At 45.1% G+C, this 23,596-nt stretch overlaps 1 protein-coding gene across 3 annotated transcripts in view; it reads left to right on the top strand.

Moving 5' to 3' along the window:
• ITGA9 (integrin subunit alpha 9) overlaps positions 1-23,596 on the top strand; it is a 362,228-nt gene that overhangs the window by 190,502 nt on the left and 148,130 nt on the right. For all 3 annotated transcript variants that reach the window (XM_021666559.2, XM_064360142.1, XM_064360141.1), the window contains one exon: positions 2,485-2,561. In XM_021666559.2, the coding sequence (XP_021522234.2) occupies positions 2,485-2,561 (77 nt within the window). The remainder of the gene's footprint in view (positions 1-2,484; positions 2,562-23,596) is intronic.

The raw sequence follows: 23,596 nt of genomic DNA, 5'->3' as shown, positions 1-23,596 counted from the left end.
GTTAAACTCAGTGCTTGCCTTTGTTGGATGGAAATTCAGCTGCATCGGAGGACTTGACAGCTAGAGAAGCCAGTTTCAGGGGCAGGAAACAGTATCGTTCAAGGGAAAGTTCGGACAAGGCGAATGAGCTTTTACAGAGCAACCAGTTCCTCCTGCGAGCCTTTGCATCTCACATGGCTAAAGGAAAGTGCTTTGGTTAGGGGGCTGGAGCTTTGGTCTTGATGAACAGTGTGCTAGCATTGGCTCATTGGTTAGGGGGCGTCTACCATTGGGCTCCCCATTTGAGTGGTCGCTCTGCCTCTCAGGGCAATGTGTGATATTTCACTGTTGATAAAGCAGCAACTACATGCCAGGCCCTGAGGGCAGGCACAGAGACAAGCAAGACCAATGCAGTGCCCCCGCAGTCCTCCTGGGGCATCGTTTTAGCAGGGGACGCTACCATTAAACAAGAAATGATACAATCGATCAGTTATGATTGAGAGGAGCAGTACGAGGAAAAAGTATGTGGAACTATGCGAGCTCACGGTGGGCCTGAGCTTGCCCAGGGACTCAGAGCAGTGGTCTTGATTTGCTCATTGAAGGGTGAGAGGACATGTACCAGGTGAAACACCTGGTGGAATCTGGAGATCCGCTTGTGGGGAGGCCCTGGGTGGGAAGTTGTAAGGCCCACCAGAGTGATGGCTGGCATGAGAAGGCCAGGGTGGCAGAGGTGAGGACGGTGCATGACAAATCTGGCAGCACATCCTCTTCTTCCATTCTCACCTCTTCCACCCCCACCTCCACCCCTTCACCCCTCCATGCCAAAGTTGGACTGTCTTGCCTGTGAGACAGGAACGGCATATGTGATGAGGGGACTATACCCTAGGGGCCCATCCAGGTTTTGTGGGACCTGAGACTTATCCAATAGAGGGTGGGTCTTGAAGGGAAAAAAAAGGTGAAATTATGAAAACAAAGTTTGTGCAAGGCTTCCGTGGGGGGCATGTCAGTGAGGGACCTCTAAGCTGAAGTTTCACCAGCTTAGTGGGGAAGCTCCCTTTGGCACTTTCCCTATATCCTGAAAGCTCACAAAGCCCTCCTTTCATCTTGCCTGAGACGTTAATACCGTCCTTACACCCACTTCCTCCTGTTTTCTTCTTAGTTGAGATGGCAAAGCACAAATATCTTATGTTGAAATCTCCTGGAAATTTGGCTCTTTCCTTGACCCCAGTCGTGTCCAAAAGAACATGGGAATTTCCTTTTTTTGCCCAAGACTTCCATGGTATTTTCCCCGATAATCAAGGAAGGGAGTGTTGGCTGTTTTTCTTTTGGAAATGTGGCAGGGAAATATGAATTTCCATAGGCAAAATTACTCTGTCTGGTCGAGTCTAGACGGTTCGTTGGCCAGCAAGTTTGCTGGAGCGCACACTGGCGCTCTGAGATGCCGCCCGGACTTACTCTGTGGGCAGGGAACAAATCACTTGGAACACGTTTTGGGGAAAAAACTCACAAACATGAGCAGTGACAAGGAAGAAGTTGAATAATAAATAAATTACGAGAAGTTGTCAGCAGGCTCTTCTCTCCAAATCCCACTGAAGTGAGCAAAGCCGTCTAACAGCAGTGAAGAGTCTCTGTCATTTGGAACTTAGGGAAGCTGCTGTTCGTAGTTGTGAAACGTCAGAGAGGTTGAGACAGACTGAGGGGGAAACTAACAAGTCCTCCAGGGACCATAGAAGAAAGCCCTAAGCCGTCTCCAAACGCTGCTGCTGATGTCCTGGCAAGCCTCCACAGATAGGCCCAGGCCCAGGCGCAGCCGGCACGCTCTCTGGAAATATGTGGGTTTTGGCACGCCAAGCCTCTGCCCCAGCTCTGGGTGGGGCTTTGGCTGTTGAGAGGCCCAGTCTTGGTTAGAGAAAAGGCACTGTGTCCCTGTTAACTGCTGGCTGCCCCACCAAAAAACTGGAAAGAATCTCCTTCAGTCTGTTGTGATTCCCTGAGCCTGACAGCTTCATTGCCTTTGACGCTCCCTGTTAGTACTGAAAATTCAATACAGTCCCACTGCTCAGGCAGAACCTATTTCAAATATAAATTTCCTGCCTCCCCAATGGGGTAAGTGACCAGACTATAATCTGAGAGTTCTTCACTCAACTGGATCATCATTCATCTACGAGCCTCTGAAAGACAGTCTTACACCAGCAGACGCTGAAGGGACACCCGCCACCACGAACCTCTCTTGAAAAAACTGCTTGGAGGAGCACTGTAGACTAGGGAGTAAATCAGAAAAGTAATGCACTCATGAAATCATGACCACACTTGACTTAGGCCTCCTTGGAGCTTGGAAGAACCCCTTCCCACGCTGGAGAGCTGGCTTCTTGGAGGTGGGTGGGAGTAGAGGCTCTGAGGGGCTCGGGGGGAAGAATTCCCACTGATTTGCAAGAAAGGAATTGGCCACTGGGTACTCGTTTGCCGCTCAGTCCTGCCCTAACCTTCCTCTCCTGTCTCTCCCAGACGGTGTTTGAAAGGAATTGCCGCTCAGAGGACTGCGCCGCGGACCTGCAGCTTCAGGGTAAACTGCTGCTCTCTAGGTACGTCAGCGCTTCCTTCACAGCGTTGTTCTCAGGAGCTGCTTTCTCTTGACTCCAGGCCCCAAACCTGAATGTGCGGATCTCCCCACTGAAGAGGATAAACAGAGTTGATGCATTACAATGATATTTTGTGGTTTAAAACAATGTATATTACAGAATAATTTTAACAGAAGCTTTGTTGGGAAGATTGTTTAGGTTTTGTCTTGTTTGCAGTTCCACAGATCTCGTAATTAGCTCATATTTCTCATTTATATGAGTATTTCGGGGAGTGGCTATTTCATGCTTCCTGATTGTATTAAGTTGAATCATATGAAATTGCCAATATTTGACTATTCCATGTGATTCAACCTATTATTACATAAAGGTTTATCTCCCCTGCCCACACACACACACACACACACACACACACACACACACACTCAACATTAGTGTATGCTTCAGCAACAAGTAACGTTTCTGTGGCAGGAGAGGGCTGAGGGAGAGGGGCAGGCTGTCCGGATCCAAGTGAACGTCTCTTTATTGTTTCAGGATTTCCTCCCACACTACATGAATCCCCCAAGGCTAAAGGTGAACTGTACGGCGGCCTTCTGTTTCCTTTTTGCCAGCCTTTTATTTTAGACTTCATTTAGGATGAAGGTTCTGGTCCTGATCGTTTAGCCTCATTTCACAGAATGACTTTCTTTGAAACAATTCCTTCTGAAAGGCTGTTTTAGCCTTGGGGCCAGAAACCCCTCTGTTAGATTCATTACCATTTCTGAAAAACAGTCACCAGTTTTGATAGTTATTTTCCAAAATGCCATAGCGTGTTCCTTACTTAAAACTATGAGAGTTTGACTACACTAGGACTTTTTTTTTTAATCATACTTTAAGATCTGGGGTACATGTGCAGAACTTGCAGGTTTGTTACATAGGTATACACGTACCATGGTGGTTTGTTGCACCCATCAACCCATCATCTACATTAGATATTTCTCCTAATGCTATCCCTCCCCTAGCCCCCCATCTCCCGACAGGCCCCAGCGTATGATGTTCCCCTCCCTGTGTCCATGTGTTCTCATTGTTCAATTCCTACTTATGAGTGAGAACACGTGGTGTTTGGTTTTCTGTTCTGGGGTTAGTTTTCTGAGAGTGATGGTTTCCAGCTTCATCCATGTCCCCGCAAAGGACATGAACTCATCCTTTTTTATGGCTGCATAGTATTCCATGGTGTATATGTGCCACATTTTCTTTATCCAGTCTATCATTGATGGGCATTTGGGTTGGTTCCAAGTCTTTGCTATTGTGAACAGTGCCACAATCAACATTCGTGTGCATGTGTCTTTATAGTAGAATGATTTATAATCCTTTCGGTATATATCCCAGTAATGGGATTGCTGGGTCAATGGTACTTCTCATTCTAGATCCTTGAGGAATCATCATGCTGTCTTCCACAATGGTTGAACTAATTTACACTCTGACCAGCAGTTTAAAAGCATTCCTATTTCTCCGCACCCTCTGCAGCATCTGTTGTTTCCTGACTTTTTAATGATCACCATTCTAACTGGTGTGAGATGGTATCTCAATGTGGTTTTGATTTGCATTTCTCTAATGACCAGTGATGATGAACTTTTTTTCATGTGTTCGTTGGCCACATAAATGTCTTCTTTTGAGAAGTGTCTGTTCATATTCTTTGCCCACTTTTTGATAGCTTTTTTTTCTTGTAAATTTGCTTAAGTTTTTTGTAGTTTCTGGATATTAACCCTTTGTCAGATGGATAAATTGCAAAACTTTTCTCCCATTCTGTAGGTTGCCTGTTCACTCTGATGATAGTTTCCTTTGCTGTGCAGAAGCTCTTTCATTAGATCCAATTTGTCAATTTTGGATTTTGTTGCCATTGCTTTTGGTGTTTTAGTTAAATTTAATTGAAGGCTTTTTCTGCACCTAGTGAGATAATCACGTGGTTTTTGTCATTGATTCTGTTTATGTGATGAATTACATCTATTGATTTGCATATCTTGAACCAGCCTTGCATCCCAGGGCTGAAGTCGACTTAATCGTGATGGGTACGTTTTTTGATGTGCTGCTGGATTCAGTTTCACAGCATTTTATTGAGGATATTCACATCAATGTTCATCAGGAATATTGGTCTGAAATTTTCTTTTTTTGTTGTGTCTCTGTCAGGTTTGGATATCAGGATGATGCTGGCCTCATAAAATGAGTTAGGGAGGAGCCCCTCTTTTTCTATTGTTTGGAATATTTTCAGAAGGAATGGTAGCATTTCCTCTTTGTACCTCTGGTAGAATTCAGCTGTGAATCTGTCTGGTCCGGGGCTTTGGTTGGTTGGTAGGCTATTAATTACTGCCTCGATTTTAGACCTTGTTATTGGTCTATTCAGGGATTCCACTTCTTCCTGGTTTAGTCTTAGGAGGGTGTATGTGTCCAGGAATTTATCCATTTCTTCTAGATTTTCTAGTTTATTTGCACAGAGGTGTTTATAGTATTTCTGATGGTAGTTTGTATTTCTGTAGGATCAGTGGTGATATCCCCTTTGTCATTTTCTATTGTATCTATTTGATTCTTCTCTCTTTATTAGTCTGACTAGTGGTATATTTTGTTGATCTTTTCAAAACCACCAGCTCCTGGATTCATTGATTTTTTTAAAAGTTTTTTTTGTGTCTCTATCTCCTTCATTTCTGCTCTGATCTTAGTTATTTCTTGTCTTCTGCTAGGTTTTGAATTTGTTTGCTCTTGTTTCTCTAGTTCTTTTAATTGTGATGTTAAAGGTATCGATTTCAGGTCTTTCCCACTTTCTCCTGTGGGCATTTAGTGCTATAAATTTCCCTCTAAACACTGATTTAGCTGTGTCCCAGAGCTTTGGTACATTGTGTCTTTGTTCTCATTAGTTTCAAAGAACTTATTTATTTCTGCCTTAATTTTGTTATTTGCCCAGTAGTCATTCAGGAGCAGGTTGTTTGGTTTCCACGTAGTTGTGCAGTTTTGAGTGAGGTTCTTAATCTACTAAGTTCTAATTTGATTGCACTGTCGTCTGAGACTGTTATCTTTTGCATTTGCTTAGGAGTGTTTTACTTTGAATTATGTGGTCAATTTTAGAATAAGTGTGATGTGGTGCTGAGAAGAATATATATTCTGTGGATTTGGGGTGGAGAGTTCTGTAGATGACTGTTAGGTCCACTTGGTCCAGAGCTTAGTTCAAGTCCTGAATATCCTTGTTAATTTTCTGTCTTGTCAATCTGTCTAATATTGACAGTGGGGTATTGAAGTCTCCCACTATTATTGTGTGGGAGTCTAAGTCTCTTTGAAGGTCTATAAGAACTTGCTTTTGAATCTAGGTGCTCCTGCATTGAGTGTATATATATTTAGGATAGCTCTTCTTCTTGAACAGATCCCTTTACCATTATGTAATGCCCTTCTTTGTCTTTTTTGATCTTTGTTGGTTTAAAGTCTGTTTTATCAAAGACAAGGATTGTAACCCCTCTTCTCTTAAACGCTTTCCATTTGCTTGGTAACTATTCCTCCATCCTTTTATTTTGAGCCTTTATATGTCTTTGCATGTGAGATGGATCTCCTGAATACAGCACACTGATGGGTCTTGACTCTTTATCCAGTTTGCCAGTCTGTGTCTTTTAGTTGGGGCATTTAACCCATTTACATTTAAAGTTAATATTGTTATGTGTGAATACAATTCTTTCATTATTATGCTAGCTGGTTATTTTGCCCATTACTTGATGCAGTTTCTTTATACTGTCGATGGCCTTTACCATTTGTTATGTTTTTGCAGTGGCTGGTACCAGTTTTTCTTTTCCATGCTTAGTGTTTCCTTCAGGAGCTCTTTTAAGGCAGGCCTGGTGGTGATGAAATCTCTCAGCATTTGCTTGTTTTGTAAATGATTTTAATTATCCTTTGCTTATGAAGCTTAGTTTGGCTGGATATGAAATACTGGGTTGAAAATTCTTTTCTTTAAGTGTTGAATATTAGCCCCACTCTCTTCTGGCTTGTAGGGTTTCTGCAGAGAGATCTGCTGTGAGTCTAATGGCTTTCCCTTTGTTGGTAACCCGATCTTTCTGTTTGGCTGCCCTTAACATTTTTTCCTTCATTTCAACCTTGGTGAATCTGATGATTATGTGTCTTGGGGTTGCTCTTCTAGAGTAGTATCTTTGTGGTGTTCTCTGTATTTCTTGAATTTGAATGTTGGCCTGTCTTGCTAGGTTGGGGAAGTTCTCCTGGATAATATCCTGAAGAGTGTTTTCCAGCTTGGTTCCATTCTCCTCATCACTTTCAGGTACACCATCAAACATAGGTTTGGTCTTTTTTCATAGCCCCATATTTCTTGGAGGCTTTGTTCATTCTTTTTCATTCTTTTTTCTCTGATCTTATCTTCATGCTTTATTTCATTAAGTTGATCTTCAATCTCTGATATCCTTTCTTCCGCTTGATTGATTTGGCTAGGATGCTTGTGTATGCTTCACGAAGTTCTTGTGCTGTGTTTTTCAGCTCCATCAGGTCATTTATGTTCTTCTTGCAACTGGTTATTCTAGTTAGCAATTCCTCTAACCTTTTTTCAAGGTTCTTAGCTTCCTTGCATTGGGTTAGAAAGTGCTTCTTTAGGTTGGAGGAGTTTGTTATTACCCACCTTCTGAAGCCTACTTCTGTCAACTCATCAAACTCATTCTCTGTCCAGTTTTGTTCCCTTGCTGGTGAGGAGTTGTGATCCTTTGGAGGAGATGAGGCATTCTGGTTTTTGGAATTTTCAGCATTTTTGCGCTGGTTTTTCCTCATCTTCATGGATTTACCCACCTTTGGTCTTTGATGTTGGTGACCTTCAGATGGGGTTTCTGTGTGGACATACACTAGGACATTTTAACTTATGATGGTAAATAGTCTTTCATTCATCAAAGGAAAGTAATACTAAGATTCCTTTTCTTCATTTTGAGTTTACTGGAGGAAGATGATGTAACACACACACATACACACATGCATACCCTCCTCCAAACCACTTAAGTAATAATTAGCATTACTTTTACTTAGGGCAATAGTAGTAGATTAAAGTAGCACATGTTTTACCAAGCTTACAAAGTTACTTAAAACTCATGGAATGGATAGAGGAATTATTTCACATTAGTGCAAAGGGCCTCCTGGGATTATTAGAGAAACTAACTTTAAAGAAGCTTCATAAATTTGTAGTTCATTAATTTCAATTTTAAATAGATCTTCCAAAAAGTGTTTTAGGGAAAAACAATAAGAAATAAAAATACGTGGATTTGTTTTGTCTTGAGGCAGACTGGAAATACTGGAAATTTACTTTGGATCATAGAAACACTTCATGTTTCCATGAATGATCCAAATGTTCACTTGCTCCAAGGTCAGGTATTACGTGAGGAAAGTCCTAACACTCTTGCTACCCATTAGTGGATAATTAAATCCATCGCTATTGAATTGTGCTTTTCTTATATTAAGATGTAAAATTGAAGGCTCAGTAAAGCTTTAGCTTGTAGCTAAAGCTGCCTCCACTGCCCCAGTGTGGCCTTTTAAGTGTGGTCATAACCATTTATGCTCTGTGGGCCCAGTAATCTATAATGTTATAGCAACTAGTGTGGTGGCCCAGACCTCTATGTGTATCAGCTACCAATTGCCATAAAAAATGCTCCATAACAAATCACCCCAAAGCTCAATGGTATGAACAGCAGTCATTGATTCTCATGAATTTTCGGGTCAACTGGCCCAGGCTGGATTCAGCTGGACCTTGGCTGATTTGTCCATGCATCTGGCTTCAGCAGAGGGTAGGTTCTAAGCTTGGGTGACACCTTTCAACTCTATTCCCTGTGTCATTCATTTTTTCTTTGGAACTAGTGGACAAGCCTGTACACATTCTCACAGCAAAGCAGAGGTACAAGAAGGCACCGGGAAAGTGCAGTGATTCTTAAGGCCTAGGCTCAGAGCTGGTGCACTCTTCCTCCAGCCTTATTCTATTGGCCACAGGAAGTTACATGGCCAAGCCCAAAGTCAAGGGACAGGAAGTTAGTCAGTGGAACTACAAAGCCACACAGCAAAGGGTCTGACTATAAGGAGGAGGTGAAGCTTGGGATCCACCATGCAGTCTGTTACACTATATAAACAGCGAGGTAGCCCTATCTCTTATCCTGATGCCTTGTTGTTATCAGGGCTATTTCAGCCTTTCTTGAAATTCCATCTTTCTGGAATTCAGACATGAGACCTGGAGACTGGGTGAGAAGATTTTCTGAACCTCAGAAGCAATGCCCTTGGACCGAAGCTCTCAGCCTCTTCTTAGGTTGGGTTATTTTTAGAGGACCCCTGGCCTCTCAAAATAGCCTTTTGGCTGAATCCTCCATTAAAGAAACCTTCATTATACTTTTGGACTCGTAGCTGTTCCCACAGGAGCCATCAGAGAAATGTTTACTCATACTTGGATAACAGCCCTGTGGTACAGTTATGGGATTTATCCAGACCTTTGGGTGTTCACTCTTCAGAGCCAGGCACAATGTGAGGGAAGGCACAATCAGTAAAATGCTAGTGAAAACCAAGATCTGAATTTGGTTGACAGAGGCTTAGTGGCTCAAAGCAGAGGTGAGCTGTTTGGTTATCATTGAACTCTCTTAATTCATTCTTGTCTAGGATGGGATGTACCCTCTTTCCGTGTTCAAGCCAGGCAAATCCTAGGCACTGGGCTGCAGAAGTGAGCAGTATGTGGGCCTTGCTTTCCTGCTGTGAGCAGAGGAAGAGGCTGGGTGACAGTGGTACCACATGGTGAGTGCTAGGCAGGCTACTCTAGGGCCCTGGAGCAGCTTCCAAGAGGTGGTGTTGAGAGGAATGAGGACTCAGGCATTCTGGGCAGAGGGAAATTGTGAGCACAAGTATAGAGGACAGGACTTCCATGAAGATCTGTGGGTGTCTGGAATGAAGGAGACAGTCAGGAGAACACAGTGAGAGACAGGGAAGGAGAAAGGGAGAGAAACCGGATTGTGGCACACTTATTCTGGATTTCATCTTGAAGCCAGTGGGAGTATAGCCAAGTTGTAGTATAAATGCATTTAACTTAACAAGAATACAGCCAGGGGCCAGGTGCAGTGGCTCTGCCTGTAATCCCAGCACTTTGGGTGGCTGAGGCAGACAGTTCGCTTGAACTCAGGAGTTTGAGACCAGCCTGGGCAACATGTCATAACTCCATCTCTACGAAAACAAGCAAAAATTAGCCAGGCATGGTGACAGACGCCTCTAGTCCCAGCTACTCAGGAGGCTGAGGTGGGAGGATCACTTGAGCCTGGGAAGCAGAGGTTGCAGTGAGATGGCACTACTGCACTCCAGCCTGGGCTAAAGGGGGAAAGAAAAAAGAGAATGCAGCCGAGTACATCCAGGAGCTGGGGTGGGGAAGGGAGAGGAGAATATTGAGATGGTGTCGGTCATTTGGTCCTCCATTCTGCTCAATGGAAGTATGTTCCAGCTTGAGTTTTGAGTTTGCTCCTCTCTCCATCCATCTCAGTTCCTGCTTCCCTGCCTTGAGTAGGTCTGTGGGGCAACTGCCATTCATCCCAGAGCAGGAGCAGCCTTGGCAGGATTGGACTTATGAGAGATGTGCTGATCTCCGTGGTGCCTCTCCAAGGGCTTCACAAGGGCAACTTGGACACAATTTTTGCTTCCTGTGACGCGTTTAGAACCTAGCTCTCCTGTTAGCTGTGACCTTACTCACTGTAGGAAAAGTTGAAGCAAAGGGGTTACAGAGAAAGATTCCTCTGATGACTGTGTAGACAGTTGGTACATGGTGTTGTGGCTGGAGGCCTCTCGATGCCCACCAGACTGAGGAACCTTTGTCTTAAGACAGAGGGAAAGACATGTGGGAGTGATCGGGTCACCCAGCATGGCCAGCGATCAAGCCATAGGAAATGCTGTCTGTGACCAGGATTCATGGATATTTTTATTTTCCTCTCTGGAGAGCATGAATTCTGGCAGGCCTGTGATCTCTTAAAACAATCAATCTTCAATTAAAAGTTTGTGATCTTTAAAGGGTTTGAGCCCAGTTCCAAAACAGGCCATTGTCAAAACGTCCAGGAACAGGGATGAAACTTGTTTAAACGTTTCTATCAAACAGGACTGAAAGTTCCATTTGTAAAAGGATACAACTGTGTTTTGTCTTTTTGAATACTCACAGTATCACATAGGATAAAGAAAAAGACTATGGCAGGTGAGCTTTTATGAAAAATTCCTTTTTTGATGCATCCCATCAGAAATCAGTGGAACATTTCGGTGCTGTCCGGCTAGCCAACTCTGATAAAATAAAGACTTTTAAGGGAGGTGAAAAAAACACAGCAGGATATCTGTAAAGCTAGAACCGTCTGGTGGCAACATACATTTTTCCTATGGTTGTGGCATTGATAATGCTGTTACCATGGAGTTTGGGTGAGGGGGTGAAGTGCATTTCCTAAAACTTTTGGCTAGCTGAGGGATGGGTAGCTCCTTCCATGAAAACCAGTCTTCCAGAGGAGGATCCGCAAAGCTGGAGAGCTATTTAGAGTCTGAAACAAATTGTTCTCCTTCTCAAAAGTGGCAGAGTGGTTAGAATCATCAACTGCACAGCCTAGGTCACAAGTGAAGTTTGCCTTGTTTTATAAAGGGAAAGACACCCTTGTTTAGTGAGCACCGACTAAGCACTAGATAACCCACTCAATACTCCATATGCACAAAAACACTGAAGTCTCTTACCAGCTGCATAACCTTGGCAAGTTGCTTAATATGCATCTCTGTGCCTGTTTCTTTCCTCCTTTGCGAAATGAGGAAAATAGCAGCACCTTATAAGGTTATTTTGCATATTAGTTAATACATATTCAAATGCTTCTAAAAGTGCTTAGTGTATAAGTAAACAGTCATGAAAACTAGCATTATTTCTTTTTTTTTTTTTTAGTTCAACAAACATTTATTGAGGATATAATGAGTAATTAAAGGTCGTCCCAGTACTCAAGGTGATGATTGTCAGGTAGCAGAAACAATTACAAGTCGATGGAAAATGCTGGAATTGAAGTACCCACGAAAGAGCTGTGGAAACCCCATAGGGACTGGGGAGTAAGGAAGGATGTCAAGAAGGCTGCTATGCAGAAGAAGCAAAGTTTTGGCTGAGACTTGAAAGTTTCAGTGTAATATGGGAGGAGCAAATGGAACAGCGCGTGAAAAGGCATGGAGGCATGAGAGCACATGGTGTTTTCAGACACCAAGGTGGACCTCAGAGTGAGTGTAAGGCAGTAGGAAATGAGATGGGAAGGGGTCAGATCGTAACTCGCTTGCTGTTTGATTATTTTCCAGAGTGACAGCCGCTGAAGGATTTAAATTTAAAGAGTACAGGATCTGTGTTTTTAAAATGCCCTTCTCAGTGTTGCTAATTGAACAAGGATGGACAACAGCTGGGTAGACTAGAGGTAGAATTCTCAGCCAGGGATCATGGAATGCAAATATCCTTTTACTGACACAAGGAACAAATGCTGGCCCCAAATGTTAGTTACTTTATACCACTATTAGCTGTTCATTCAGTTTTTTAACTTCTTTAGAGCAATTTTATTTATAATCTATTTTTCCCAATTACCCATTACATACAGAAATATCATGCCTGTCACTGATGAAACATATTAGATATATGAAACATATTAAGAAAAGTGAAAAAATACATACTCTTTAAGTGCCTCCCTTTTAAGGATTTTGTATCAATGAAGCACTGATTTGGATTTTGTGTGTAGTCTTCAGAAGTCGCAGTATATAAGCTCTGACTATCAATACTAGCTTAACAGGTCCCATAAAACAAACCATGACCAAGTACAGTAAAATTATATTATACATATTTGAGAGTGAGTATTATACTACTTTTCCTGAAGAGGTGCAGTTGCTCCGGGAGGCCAGGTTACTTGTTCATGCTGCAGGGGAGAATTAAAACTTGGAATATCTGATTCTCCATCCCACTCTCCTCCTGTACATTAGCTTCTGTTGTCTCTGGGTTCAGCTATCAGCTGGCTCTGGACCAGAGGTGCTAAGACTGACAACTGGGAAAATGTCCTCCTCTGTGTGACAGCCTCAATCCAGAGAGGAGGCAGATGGACAAAAAATCCACTAGCAAAGATGGCTGCAATCCCTCCCTGCATTCTCCCTTGTGCTGTCTGACCCGGAGGCCCTGTTCAATAGCTTTTCCCCCTGGAGACACAAGCCATCTGTCCTGCTGGGTCAGTGGCAGTCCTTGCATCGAGTCAGCACACTTTTAATCTGTGTAGGTTGATTTTCTTTCCTTGGAGAGCCTCGGATTCAGCGGCGAGCTTGTCGCTGGCATGCCAGCAGTTTCATCATTACTATTATAGTGTGAGGTGGCTTTGATGCTGGAATCTCTGGCTACAGGAACGGGTTTCTCAATGGTATATTCTTGAAAGAAAGGCAGAATGCTCAAGCAAATGGTGCATGTTGAATAAGTGTTGACAGATTGCTCATCCTTGCCCTCCTGTCTCAGAACAAGTGTTTGCCTTTGCTCTGATGTGGGCTTTCTTTTTGTTTGTTTTTTTTTTAATATATATAGACAAAGGCTTGCTTTGTTGCCCAGGCTGGAGTGCAGTGGCACTATCTTGGCTCACTACAACTTCTGCCTCCCAGGTTCAAGTGAAGAACCTGCCTCAGCCTCCCGAGTAGCTGGGATTGCAGGCACCCGCCACCATGCCCAGCTAATTTTTATATTATCAGTAGAGATGGGGTTTCACCATATGGATGAGGCTGGTCTTGAACTCCTGACCTTAAACAATGTAGCTACCTCAGCCTCCCAAAGTGGGCTTTCTAAGAGGAGGCAGCAGATATCTCTCCTCACATCCCAGCCACACATCAAGGTTGAAGGGACGTATACTTCTGGGAGAGTTACCTGGTGGAGAGTGGGATTTAGGCCCAAGGGAAGGTGACGAGCAGTGTAAGGGAAAGTCACACACTGGAAGAGACATCGAAGGGTGAAATACCCTTCTAGAGAGCCCAGCTCCTGTTCACCTGACGAGAGGTGACACAAGCTACTGTGTTCATTCATTTGACAGATGTGGATGGAGCACCTGGTATGGATCTGCCTGGCCTGGTGGGAATAAATGGTGACACACTGCTGCATCACGATGCTCTCAGTCTAGAAGGGGAGACACACACGGGAAGTTATAACTAACTGTAGTCACCATCACGATGGGAATATGAGGGAGTTCCTTGGAAGCACAAGGGAGGCAGCACTCTACATGGTCTGAGGTTGCGCTCTCCTAGAAGCATGACCCTGAGACAAGGATTTGAGTGCAAATAACTGATGTGAGCAGTGCAAGAAATGAAGGCAAAAAGTAAGGACGTATACAGGGAAGCATGCGGTGCGCATGTGCCATAGCACTAGTGGATCAGTCACTTACTGCTGTAACACATCACCCTAGAACTTCGTGCCTTAATCCAGCCACCATTTGTTTAGCTCCTGGTCCTGTGGCCAGCTGTTGAGGGTGGGCTAAGCTCTTAGGGTCTTCTGGTCTCATTTGAGCTCCCTCCTGCATCTGCAGGCAACCACGCGTTGGCTGGGTGCCTGTTTCTGGCTGTTGGTTTGTTTTCGCTGGCATTCCTCTGCACGGTCTGTCCTCCTCCAGCAGGCTAGCCCAGGATTACTCTTACAGTGTGGCCAGGGCCCAAAATGGAGAGCAGCAGTACGCAAGACCTCATGAGGTCTAGTTCCAGAACAGATATGTTCTCACTTTTGCTGCATTCTGTCGATCAAAGCAAAAGTCATAGGGTCACGTGGAGATAAACTCTGCTTCCTGATGGGAGGAGCTGCAAAGTCACATGGCAAAGGGTGTGACCCAGAGAGGCTATCAATCAGTTCATCCTCCCTGCTCCCACAGTGGATGACTGGCACTTCGTCCTGCAGGGAAACGCACCTCTTGGAATGACTACAGCTGAGAGGGGAAGGAGCTGGGGTGTTTGTACACCAATTCCTGAGTTCATTGGTTGAGGGATACTCTGGGTTAGATGGGTCTAGCTATGGGAAAAGGCCCTCAGATACAAAAATGCAGACACTGGCAACTGAAAGTCTGAAAAAGCATGTTGTCAGGGTGGGGGAGTGTGGGAGAGGATGGCAGGGACATGGATGGTGTCTCCTGTACCCACTTTCTTAAAGACTCTCAGTTGATTAATTTGTTCTGAAATTCCGACAGGAGTATCATAACACCTTTTGACATGGAGGCTTCTCCCCATGAGCTTCCTAGGAATACTTTAATTCCGTGTTTTGCCAAACACCCAACATTCTCCGTTACTGTGATTTTCTGTTACATTCGTCTGCATCTTTTTTCTCCTTCTGTACAAACATAGCAATGTATTACACACATGCAGAAGGATATTTGGCTTTACAGCAAACCTATGAATCAAGTATTGGGCTCAGAGTTTTGTTCCCATTTCACTGAGGACAGCAGCAAAGGCAGATAAGGAATGTGTCCACAGCATGTCCCAGGCAGAGAGGGTAAGACCCCTGAGCCCTGAATCATCTGGGAGTGAGGTGGGCCAAGCCTAGCTATGCAGCGGAACTCTGTGTGTCTTAGGAGCCCTGCCTCCGGCCCAGCTCAGGCATAAGCACAACCCGTGACTCTGGGGTGCCCCTCAGTTGTCTTACAGAGTAACGCGGGAAGTGATGCGGGGTAGAGACAAGCCCAGCACACACGTTCTTCCAGGTTGGTGGATTTTGTGTGTACTTGGAGCCAGCATTTCTGATGCAGAATGGGAAGCTGACAGGCAGGGATTAGAGTCACTTATCCGAGGTCAAAAAAAAAAAAGTTAAACAGCAGAGCCAGGAGAAACACCTGGTGGGAGGCTGCGGAGCCTGATATTCTAGCAGTTAGACCCATGGGCCCTGACTTTAAATAACCATTGCAGCTCGGGGAACCTGGCCTGTCTCTAGGTGGAAATGACTTTTGGAAATTCCTCCTATTGCAGAAAGCATCTGATTTGTGGTTTCCTGAATGCGAGGCTCCAGGTGGAGGGGTCGCCACCCAAGGAAATAACCTTTTTCCTTGTGGGGCAGACTCAAAGCTCAGAGGGGAGCTTTTCAGGGCCCACCACACGTGAGCAGCATATACCTAACCCCACAGACAGCATATTTCAGGGACAGCCCCTTCCCTCCTGAGCAGATACCAGATGAGATTTTCCAGCTTCTACTTTCTGGATGGGATGCTTAGAGGCCCAGTGAAGGCAAGACTGAGGCAGTAACTGTGGCAGCTGTAGAAGGGCCTGGCCATGTGCTCATAGCGGCCTCCTCCCTGAGACACCTGGGAAGGCTGTGTCTGCTAACAGGTGTACCTGATAAAGTTTTATCGGGCAGTATTTTCCTTGGCTTCCAAATATAGCCATCCATTGGAGAGTTTATGTGGAAGCATCACCAGCAGGCAGAATGGCATGGCCAATTCCCTTGTGACTGAACTCAAGGAAAGGACCTATCAGGGGAATGTAGCCCTGGATCCCTCCCTTCTCTCAACTTGGAGCAGACAGGGAGCCACATGTGGCTTCCTTGCTAAGATTTTTGCAGTTTATTCTGTGTGGCCATGTGGCCCTAGACTCACCCATCCCGGCTCAGGCTTGTTACTGTGGGCCGGGCCCGAGTCTGAAGCAGCGCGGTTGTTTGTTAACTGAACTCGGTCTTCCCCAACACATGCTTCTCTTACTGTCCAGCACACACCCTCTCATCACTATCCCTCCCAGGTTTGTTCCGAGCCAGCTGATTTAACCTCGGGTGAACAAGAAGGCTACCCTGTGAAAGCTAAAGGCAGCTGTGGCTTTGCTTTGTCCCCAGTGGTCACTGGCCCCTCCTCCCAGAGCCACGGGTGAGACTTGGTTTTAACATGACCTGCCCATAAATCAGTTGGCTGCAATTGCAGTGAGAGGGAAGGTACCTTGTGGAGAACCTCTAGGTTTTATGAGCTTGCTTCCGTGACTCCGTTCCAGGTGATCTTGATCTAAAAATGATGAGGCTGAGTGGATGCCATTGGTGCCACACCCAGATCCCTTGCTCTGCAGGCGCACTGCTCCCAGCTGGTGTGCTGGCTGCTAGCGGCTCACAGCGGCCCCTCCTTTGGTCTGGAAAGTCACCCTTGCCTGCCCGGGAGGGTGACTTTTAGCCAATGGCTGACTGACTGGGGTGTGGTTGAACTCCCTGGTGTGGTTTATGCTGCACAGCTACCCTTGGCGTCTGGTTGAGGCTAAACTCCACCTGCACCCACAGCCTTGCTCCCCTCCTGCCCTGCCCCAGCCTGGTTCCCTGACTCCCCAGCAGATCCCTCGATCCCTGCCGCAGGCTCTGGCTTCCAGGGAAGGGAGCCTGTCGTGAGATGCAGCAGAACCTCATGTTTCATTTGTCTGCTCTTAGATCTCCTGTCCGGGCAGGCTGATTCCTTTCAGGACTCTAAGTTTCAAAAGGAAATTAGATCCAATGTATTTATCAGACATTAGTGGGAGGGAAAAAAACAGTTGCTGATAGGCTTTTTATTTGCCCTCTTGGAATTGCAGGGAATTTTGTTTTTTATTTTTAAAAACCAGACTTGTGGAGTAATGTGTGGGAAACCCCTTCAGGCTGGTCCAGGGGACTTTGTGTTTTTAGAGATTGCTCTGGTCACCTCTTCCCTGAGGCTTTGTTTTTAAAGAGGGCTTTCCAGATCCAAGGGAAGGGAAGGGCCTCCTTTGAGAGAAATGGCTTTCATGCAAAATGTCCTTACCGGTGGGGAACTGAAGACGGGTGCAGCCCTTACTGCATAAGGGACACGTGATGTTCAGTTGCAATCATAAGCCTTTCTCACCAGGAGCCCTGGACTCTATTGAGACAGTTTTCTGTGGTAATGAGATTTGAACTGGAGGAAATGTCGCTGTTTCAGTTAACAGTTGTGTATTGTTTTCAAGAAAAAAGAAAGACAAGTGTTAAAACTGTTTTTTTTTTTTTTTTTTTTTCTGGTGCAAAAGAACAAGCAGTTTCACCTCCTAAGCCAAGAAGGGAAAAATTCTCATCTAAACTGCGAGGCTTAAAGGTGGCTCCTTGTCAGTCCTGAGATGGTAGAATTGAGGTGAATGAATCAACCGTGGTTACTAATGTCTTCTTACGTGCCTCAGAAACGCCATTCCCACCTCTCCTCCCACTGTCCAGGGCTGAGCCTGCCATCCCTCCTTCCCTCTGTCCCATCATAGCCTCTCCTTAGGGTCATTAACTCTGTCCCTACCACTCACCTTCCCATAGGACAGGTGTTTTTAACCTGAAGTCTGTGTCCCCTTGCTGATCTGTGAATCTGGATAAGAAAATGATTGCATTTTGTTTTCACTGACTTCACACTGAATTTAACATCATATTCAATTATGAATGTAGGAAGCAGACTACAGTAATATTAGCAGGACCTGTGACTCTGTGCCACATAGAAATCACAGGTATTGTCAAATCAAGTTAGAGTTACTGCCGATGTTTCAAACTACCATTTACATTCATCCCTCCTTCAGAGTTATAGTATTAGATTCACTGCCAGATCTCTTGATTTAATATGTTATTTTTTAAAGGCATGTTGCTAAACTATAGATTTGTGCTCTCCACTTTCACATAGGGCTACGTCACCTCCCAGGAGAAAAGATTCAAAATCTAGGAGACTTGTAATTTCAATATATTCCATTGCTTTGACTATTTATGCCCCATTTGGTTTCTGAGCTAGAAGCAGAGACAAGTTATGGCCATGACGGAGTTACCTGACAAGGCACCATGATGGCCCTGCTAACCTGGGCTTTCCGGAGGTGTCTGCTCTAACAGCTGTGTTGAATTGCATATACACTGCTTGTATTTTCCATGCGGTGGCCAAGTGTAACAGGCAGCGCACGTGTGGCAGACCGTGGCAGCAGGCCCTTGCTGGGTCCAGTCGTATGTCGCTGCACACCAGCACTGTCGTAGGACATTGGGCCTCCGAGCAGCCTGCAGATCATGGGAATTCCTCTGCCCCCTAAAGTATTCTTCATCTTTAGTCCAGTTGTTACAGTGAGTGAACCTGATTTGTTCCAGATGTCCTACGATTTAGTGATTCCGGAAACTACTCCTAAAGTCAAGGCTGATGAGGATTTGAATTCCTCTGTTAGCTGGGAACCAGCAGTTCTTTTCACAGTTAAACAGATGGGGCAGGAGGAGGAAGACAGAGCTGCCTGGAGGGACAGGGAGGGGCCCTCTGCCTGGCTTATTTGCCTTGTTAGAAAGAGGATGGCCTTTGAAGCAAATACTGATTCCTCCACTACATGAGTTATTAAAGGAGCCAGAGCTGGGGCCAGAGTCAGCTGGGCAGGAACATAAGCATGCTATTTTTTTTAAAGTAATACGTATTTACCTTAATTATCTGAATGTTGTTGCTAGGGAAACCACTATTTTGGCTCAGATCACCTTAGTAAATGCTTTTCTCTTTCTCTTATGTTTTGAGCATAAAACTGGCCCAGGTGGGTACCTATGAGGGAGGTAGAGGTATTTCTGGCTTCCTATAAGTGAGTTTTTCAAACCAGAAATTCAGTTACAGGAATGATTTCCCTGACCCACTGTAAATTTTAATTGAGGTGCCTTACAGGGTGCCCTGTGATCTCTCTGTGGAGTTAATAACCATGTGGGTCTGTTGGGCATGATTAGAAGGGATTTCTAAAACATGGTGGGATGGGGAAGCGCAGCCCAAGCTACGTGGCGTAATAACTCACTCCTGGAGGAAGTTAAAACATGTACGCATGCATATAGCATGTTCTGTGTAATATTATTGCTTTGTGAGCATTTAAAGATGTAAATATGAGCATAAAGCTATGTACAGTTATGGATTTAAAACAAAAGCAGCATTTAACTAATGTTGCTGTTTAGATTTTTTTCAAGTGTATTTGAATGCAGACAAGTGTCCAGATAGATGCTAGTGGAAGTCTAGGACAAGCACTGTAAGGGTATCAACCCAGATTTCAGCTGGAGCTGGCTGGATACACACCACAACCTACTGGGCTGTGTATCTAGAGAAATCAGGGCAGGACTGCTGGAGGAGAAGCTGAGTGGTGCCGAGGTAGGGCCGTGGTACGGTTCGGCCATGTCCCCACCCAAATCTCATCTTGAATTGTAGCTCCCATAATTCCCACATGTCATGGAAGCGACCCCGTGGGAGGTAATTAAATCATGGGGGCAGGTCTTTCCTGTGCTGTTCTTGTAATAGTGAATAAGTCTCATGAGATCTGATGGTTTTATAAAGGGAAGTTCCTCTGCACATGCTCTCTTACCTGCCGCCATAAGCGCGGTGGCTCACGCCTGTAATCCCAGCACTTTGGGAGGCCGAGGTGGGTGGATCACAAGGTCAAGAGATCGACACCATCCTGGTCAACATGGTGAAACCCCATCTCTACTAAAAATACAAAAAATTAGCTGGGCATGGTGGCGCGTGCCTGTAATCCCAGCTACTCAGGAGGCTGAGGCAAGAGAATTGCCTGAACCCAGGAAGCAGAGGTTGTGGTGAGCCGAGATCACGCCATTGCACTCCAGCCTGGGTAACAAGAGTGAAACTCCGTCTCAAAAAAAAAAAAAAAAAAAGACATGACTTTGCTCCTCATTTGCCTTCCGTCATTATTGTGAGGCCTCCCCAGCCATGTGGAACTGTGAGTCAGTTAAACCTCTTTCCTTTATAAATTACCCAGTCTCTGGTATATCTTTATTAGCAGCATGAGAACAGACTAATACAGGCACAATGGGTATACCTAGGAAGTGGGCTGGGATCAGTTATGGCTGTAAGCTTGGAACATAGGGAAGCGTGACATAGGTGATCTTGAGCTGGTCAGGATGAGGTGCATTCAGTGGGCTACAGCAGGTGGTTTAGGGCTGAGGCTGTAAACCACAGGGATGTCCTATGTTTGTCTTGTGCCAGCTGCAGGACAGCCACAGGACAAGACTAGTAGTTGGACAGAAATAACAGTTTTTATCATTCTAGAATAGATTAAAATATAAAATAAATTTACAGTTTGTTTCTCTAATATATTCAGAATTGAAACTTTATTGGTACAATATTCTTTTTTGATGTTTCTTGGTGTTTTTTTCACAACAAAAAACAGAGCAATGGCTTTCTTGGTGTTCTTGGTTAGTAAAATAAATCTCTAAATATCTGCCACAATCTCTAGAGTCTTCTAAATCGGGAAATTTTAAGGACTTTCACAGCAGTGAAAATTGATACTCGGGTTCTAAATAATTCGATGTCTCAATGAAATCTGCAGGAATCCAAAGCAACAGGCAATCACTAAAATGGAGCAGCGAGACAAAACAGTTTCCTATCCTCGTAGGAAAGAAATCTGAGAGCTCCCACTGGGTCATTGCATGAAAACGGACTCCACTTTATCCCCTCACTGCACTGCAGGCTTTCCTTGTCCAGAGTTCCCACACATGACAATAAGCTCCAACCACAACCTATTCCAAGCTGAAAATAATGGACCGAGAATCTGAAAACATGACGCATCAATCCATTCCCCACCTTTCCCCTGTGGGACCCAAAAAAACAGCATTTCCCAGGCTCCTTGCAGATAGGCTTCTTGTGAAGTTTAGCCAATGGGAGCACTGGTGTGAGATTGGAGAAAGGTAGGAGGAGAAAAGTCAGGGTGTTTCTCCCCATCCCCACTCACTTCTAGCAGCATCTCTGGCAGTAGCTACTTCTCCACGGTCTAGGCTCCCTCTTGGCGGTCCCAGTCACAGCACCTCCTCCACCTGTCCCGCCAACTCTAAGGGTGTCTGCCGCTGCTTCTGATCTCGGATTTTCTTCATCTCACCTTGTTTCCTCTTTTGGTTCTTCTGACACCTTTGTATCTGGTTCCCCATTTTAATCCCTTCTGTGAACTACCTGGCATGTGTTCTGCTTTCCTGAGTGGACTCTGACTAATACACAGGGGGTTTGAATCCTGGTACTGCCACTCGTTACTAAGTAAGTTAATAAGCTGCTTACCTGATTTAGTCCTCCATGTCTTTGCAAAATGGGGATGAGGTTGGTCTGTCATGGATTCTGAGACCCCTTTTAGCTTTGATAGTCCATGAGTCTCTAAACTTTGATCTCATAATACATATTCATGAAATGGGTGTATTTTTCTACCTCCATTACAGAGATCGTTTTTATTATTTGCTTCCCGGGACATGGCCGTAGCCTTCCTACTACTGTTTGTCTGCAGATTTCGTGAAGGCATTTACCCTGGCATCGTACCACTAAAGGCTGACGTTGGCGGCGTTGTTCTTAGGAGACATAGAAGCGCTGTGGTTTTGAGGATGAGTTTTTATATTGTTGGCATAGATCACTAAAGAATAGTTGCCTGTGTCATGAAGGAGGGGCCCCCTGACTGGCTCTGAATGCAAATACTTCTGTAACAAATCCAGGGGACTTCGGAATAACTCTCAGAGGAAGCAGTAGACTTGACTGTAAAAGCTCTCTGCCCATAGAGGTGAGCAGAGGCTGAGGAGTAAACACCATGCCGACATGCTGGACAAAACAGCATGAATGCTTTTGTACCTTGGAGGTACAACAGCAGCTGCCTTCCTAGGTTGGGAAGCTGAGGGCAGCCTCTTACAGGAGTACATGCTCTGTAGACAGAGGCTCAGGAACTTGTGCTTACTGACATGTATATCTTCCTGAATTGGTCCCTAGTGAGTCTACTCAAAGTGAATTGCACTGAGGAAACTCAGAACTACACACCCCTCAGATTCAGCTAGGGTGATGCCTTGCATTGCTCTTAAGTTATACCAGTTTATGGCAGGGGCAGTGTTCAAAGTAGTTAAGAACCTGCATAGCATGAGACACCTACCTTTAAGAACAGTTGCCAGCCTTAGAGAACTGGTACAGCTCCCCTGGTGCAACCCACTGATGGTCAGTCTGGGGCCGGGAGTGTGTTTGTTCACCCACACCCACATTTGGCAGGACTGTGAGGCCTGGGACTTGAGCCACCTCAGTAGAAATTGAGACTGTGGCACCTGGGATGCCTCCTTGTAACAGTTACTCAAGAAGGAAAGTGAGCAGAATGTGGATCCCAAGAGTTGGCTAGGGGTTCTCCAGAGCCTTGAGTCCTTTCCAGAAGGAGCCTGGGCCCCTGTAATTCAGAGATACTCAGATTAACTGATCTGGTCTCCTGCCAGTGACAAGCCTCACTGGACCATTCTCCCATTCAGAAAGCTGACTTAGGACCCTGCAGCAGGAACCATCAGTGCTGGCTGCATCCCTTTCACACATATGTGCTATGCCGGTACCCAGCTACCAGTAACTATATCTCTTTGCTTTTTCTGCCCACCAAGTAGCTTGCCAGAGGTACTAGGAGTAGAGGTGCAGCCCCTCGCCTCTGCGGTAGCCCACAACCAATGACTGACTAGAGTGGGCACATAAATATTCCCGCATCCCACCGAAGGGACAGCACTGTTCTGCTCGTGTGTTGCACAGTTTCCCAGAGTTCTCCAGCAAGATTAAGTTCCAGGTGCTCAGATTGCTGACCGGCTTGATGTTGCTGCCTTTGCTGGTTGCCTGTCCTTTTGTGTCTTACTCTACCCCTTCCCTGCTGGTGTTTTGTGGAACCACCTTCAGAATAAACAACTTGCTTTCAAACCTGTCTCCGGCTGTGCATCTGGGGAAGCCTGCACTGACATTCTTTATTTCCTCGATCTGTGTGGCTTGCTACTTTTTTCCCACCGTATCACAGGTAATAAATTAGGTTCATGGCCAGGCATGGTGGCTCACGCCTGTAATCCCAGCACTTTGGGAGGCCGAGGCGGGTGGATCACGAGGTCAGGAAATTGAGACCATCCTGGCTAACACGGTGAAAACCCGTCTCTACTGAAAAAAAAAAAAAAAAAAAAAAAAAAAAGCCAGTCGTGGTGGCATGCGCCTATAGTCCCAGCTACTTGGGAGGCTGAGGCAGGAGAGTCATTTGAACCCAGGAGGCGGAGGTTGCAGTGAGCCAAGATCGCGCCATTGCACTCCAGCCTGGGCAACAAGAGTGAAACTCCGTCTCAAAATAAATAAAGAAATAAAAAT

This window comes from Aotus nancymaae, unplaced genomic scaffold (genome assembly GCF_030222135.1).
Source record: "Aotus nancymaae isolate 86718 unplaced genomic scaffold, 86718_ANA_hifiasm-v0.15.2.pri h1tg000038l, whole genome shotgun sequence".
Lineage (NCBI taxonomy): Eukaryota > Metazoa > Chordata > Mammalia > Primates > Aotidae > Aotus > Aotus nancymaae.
Note: the sequence above shows the minus strand (reverse complement) of the source record. Positions and strands in the feature narration are given on the sequence as shown.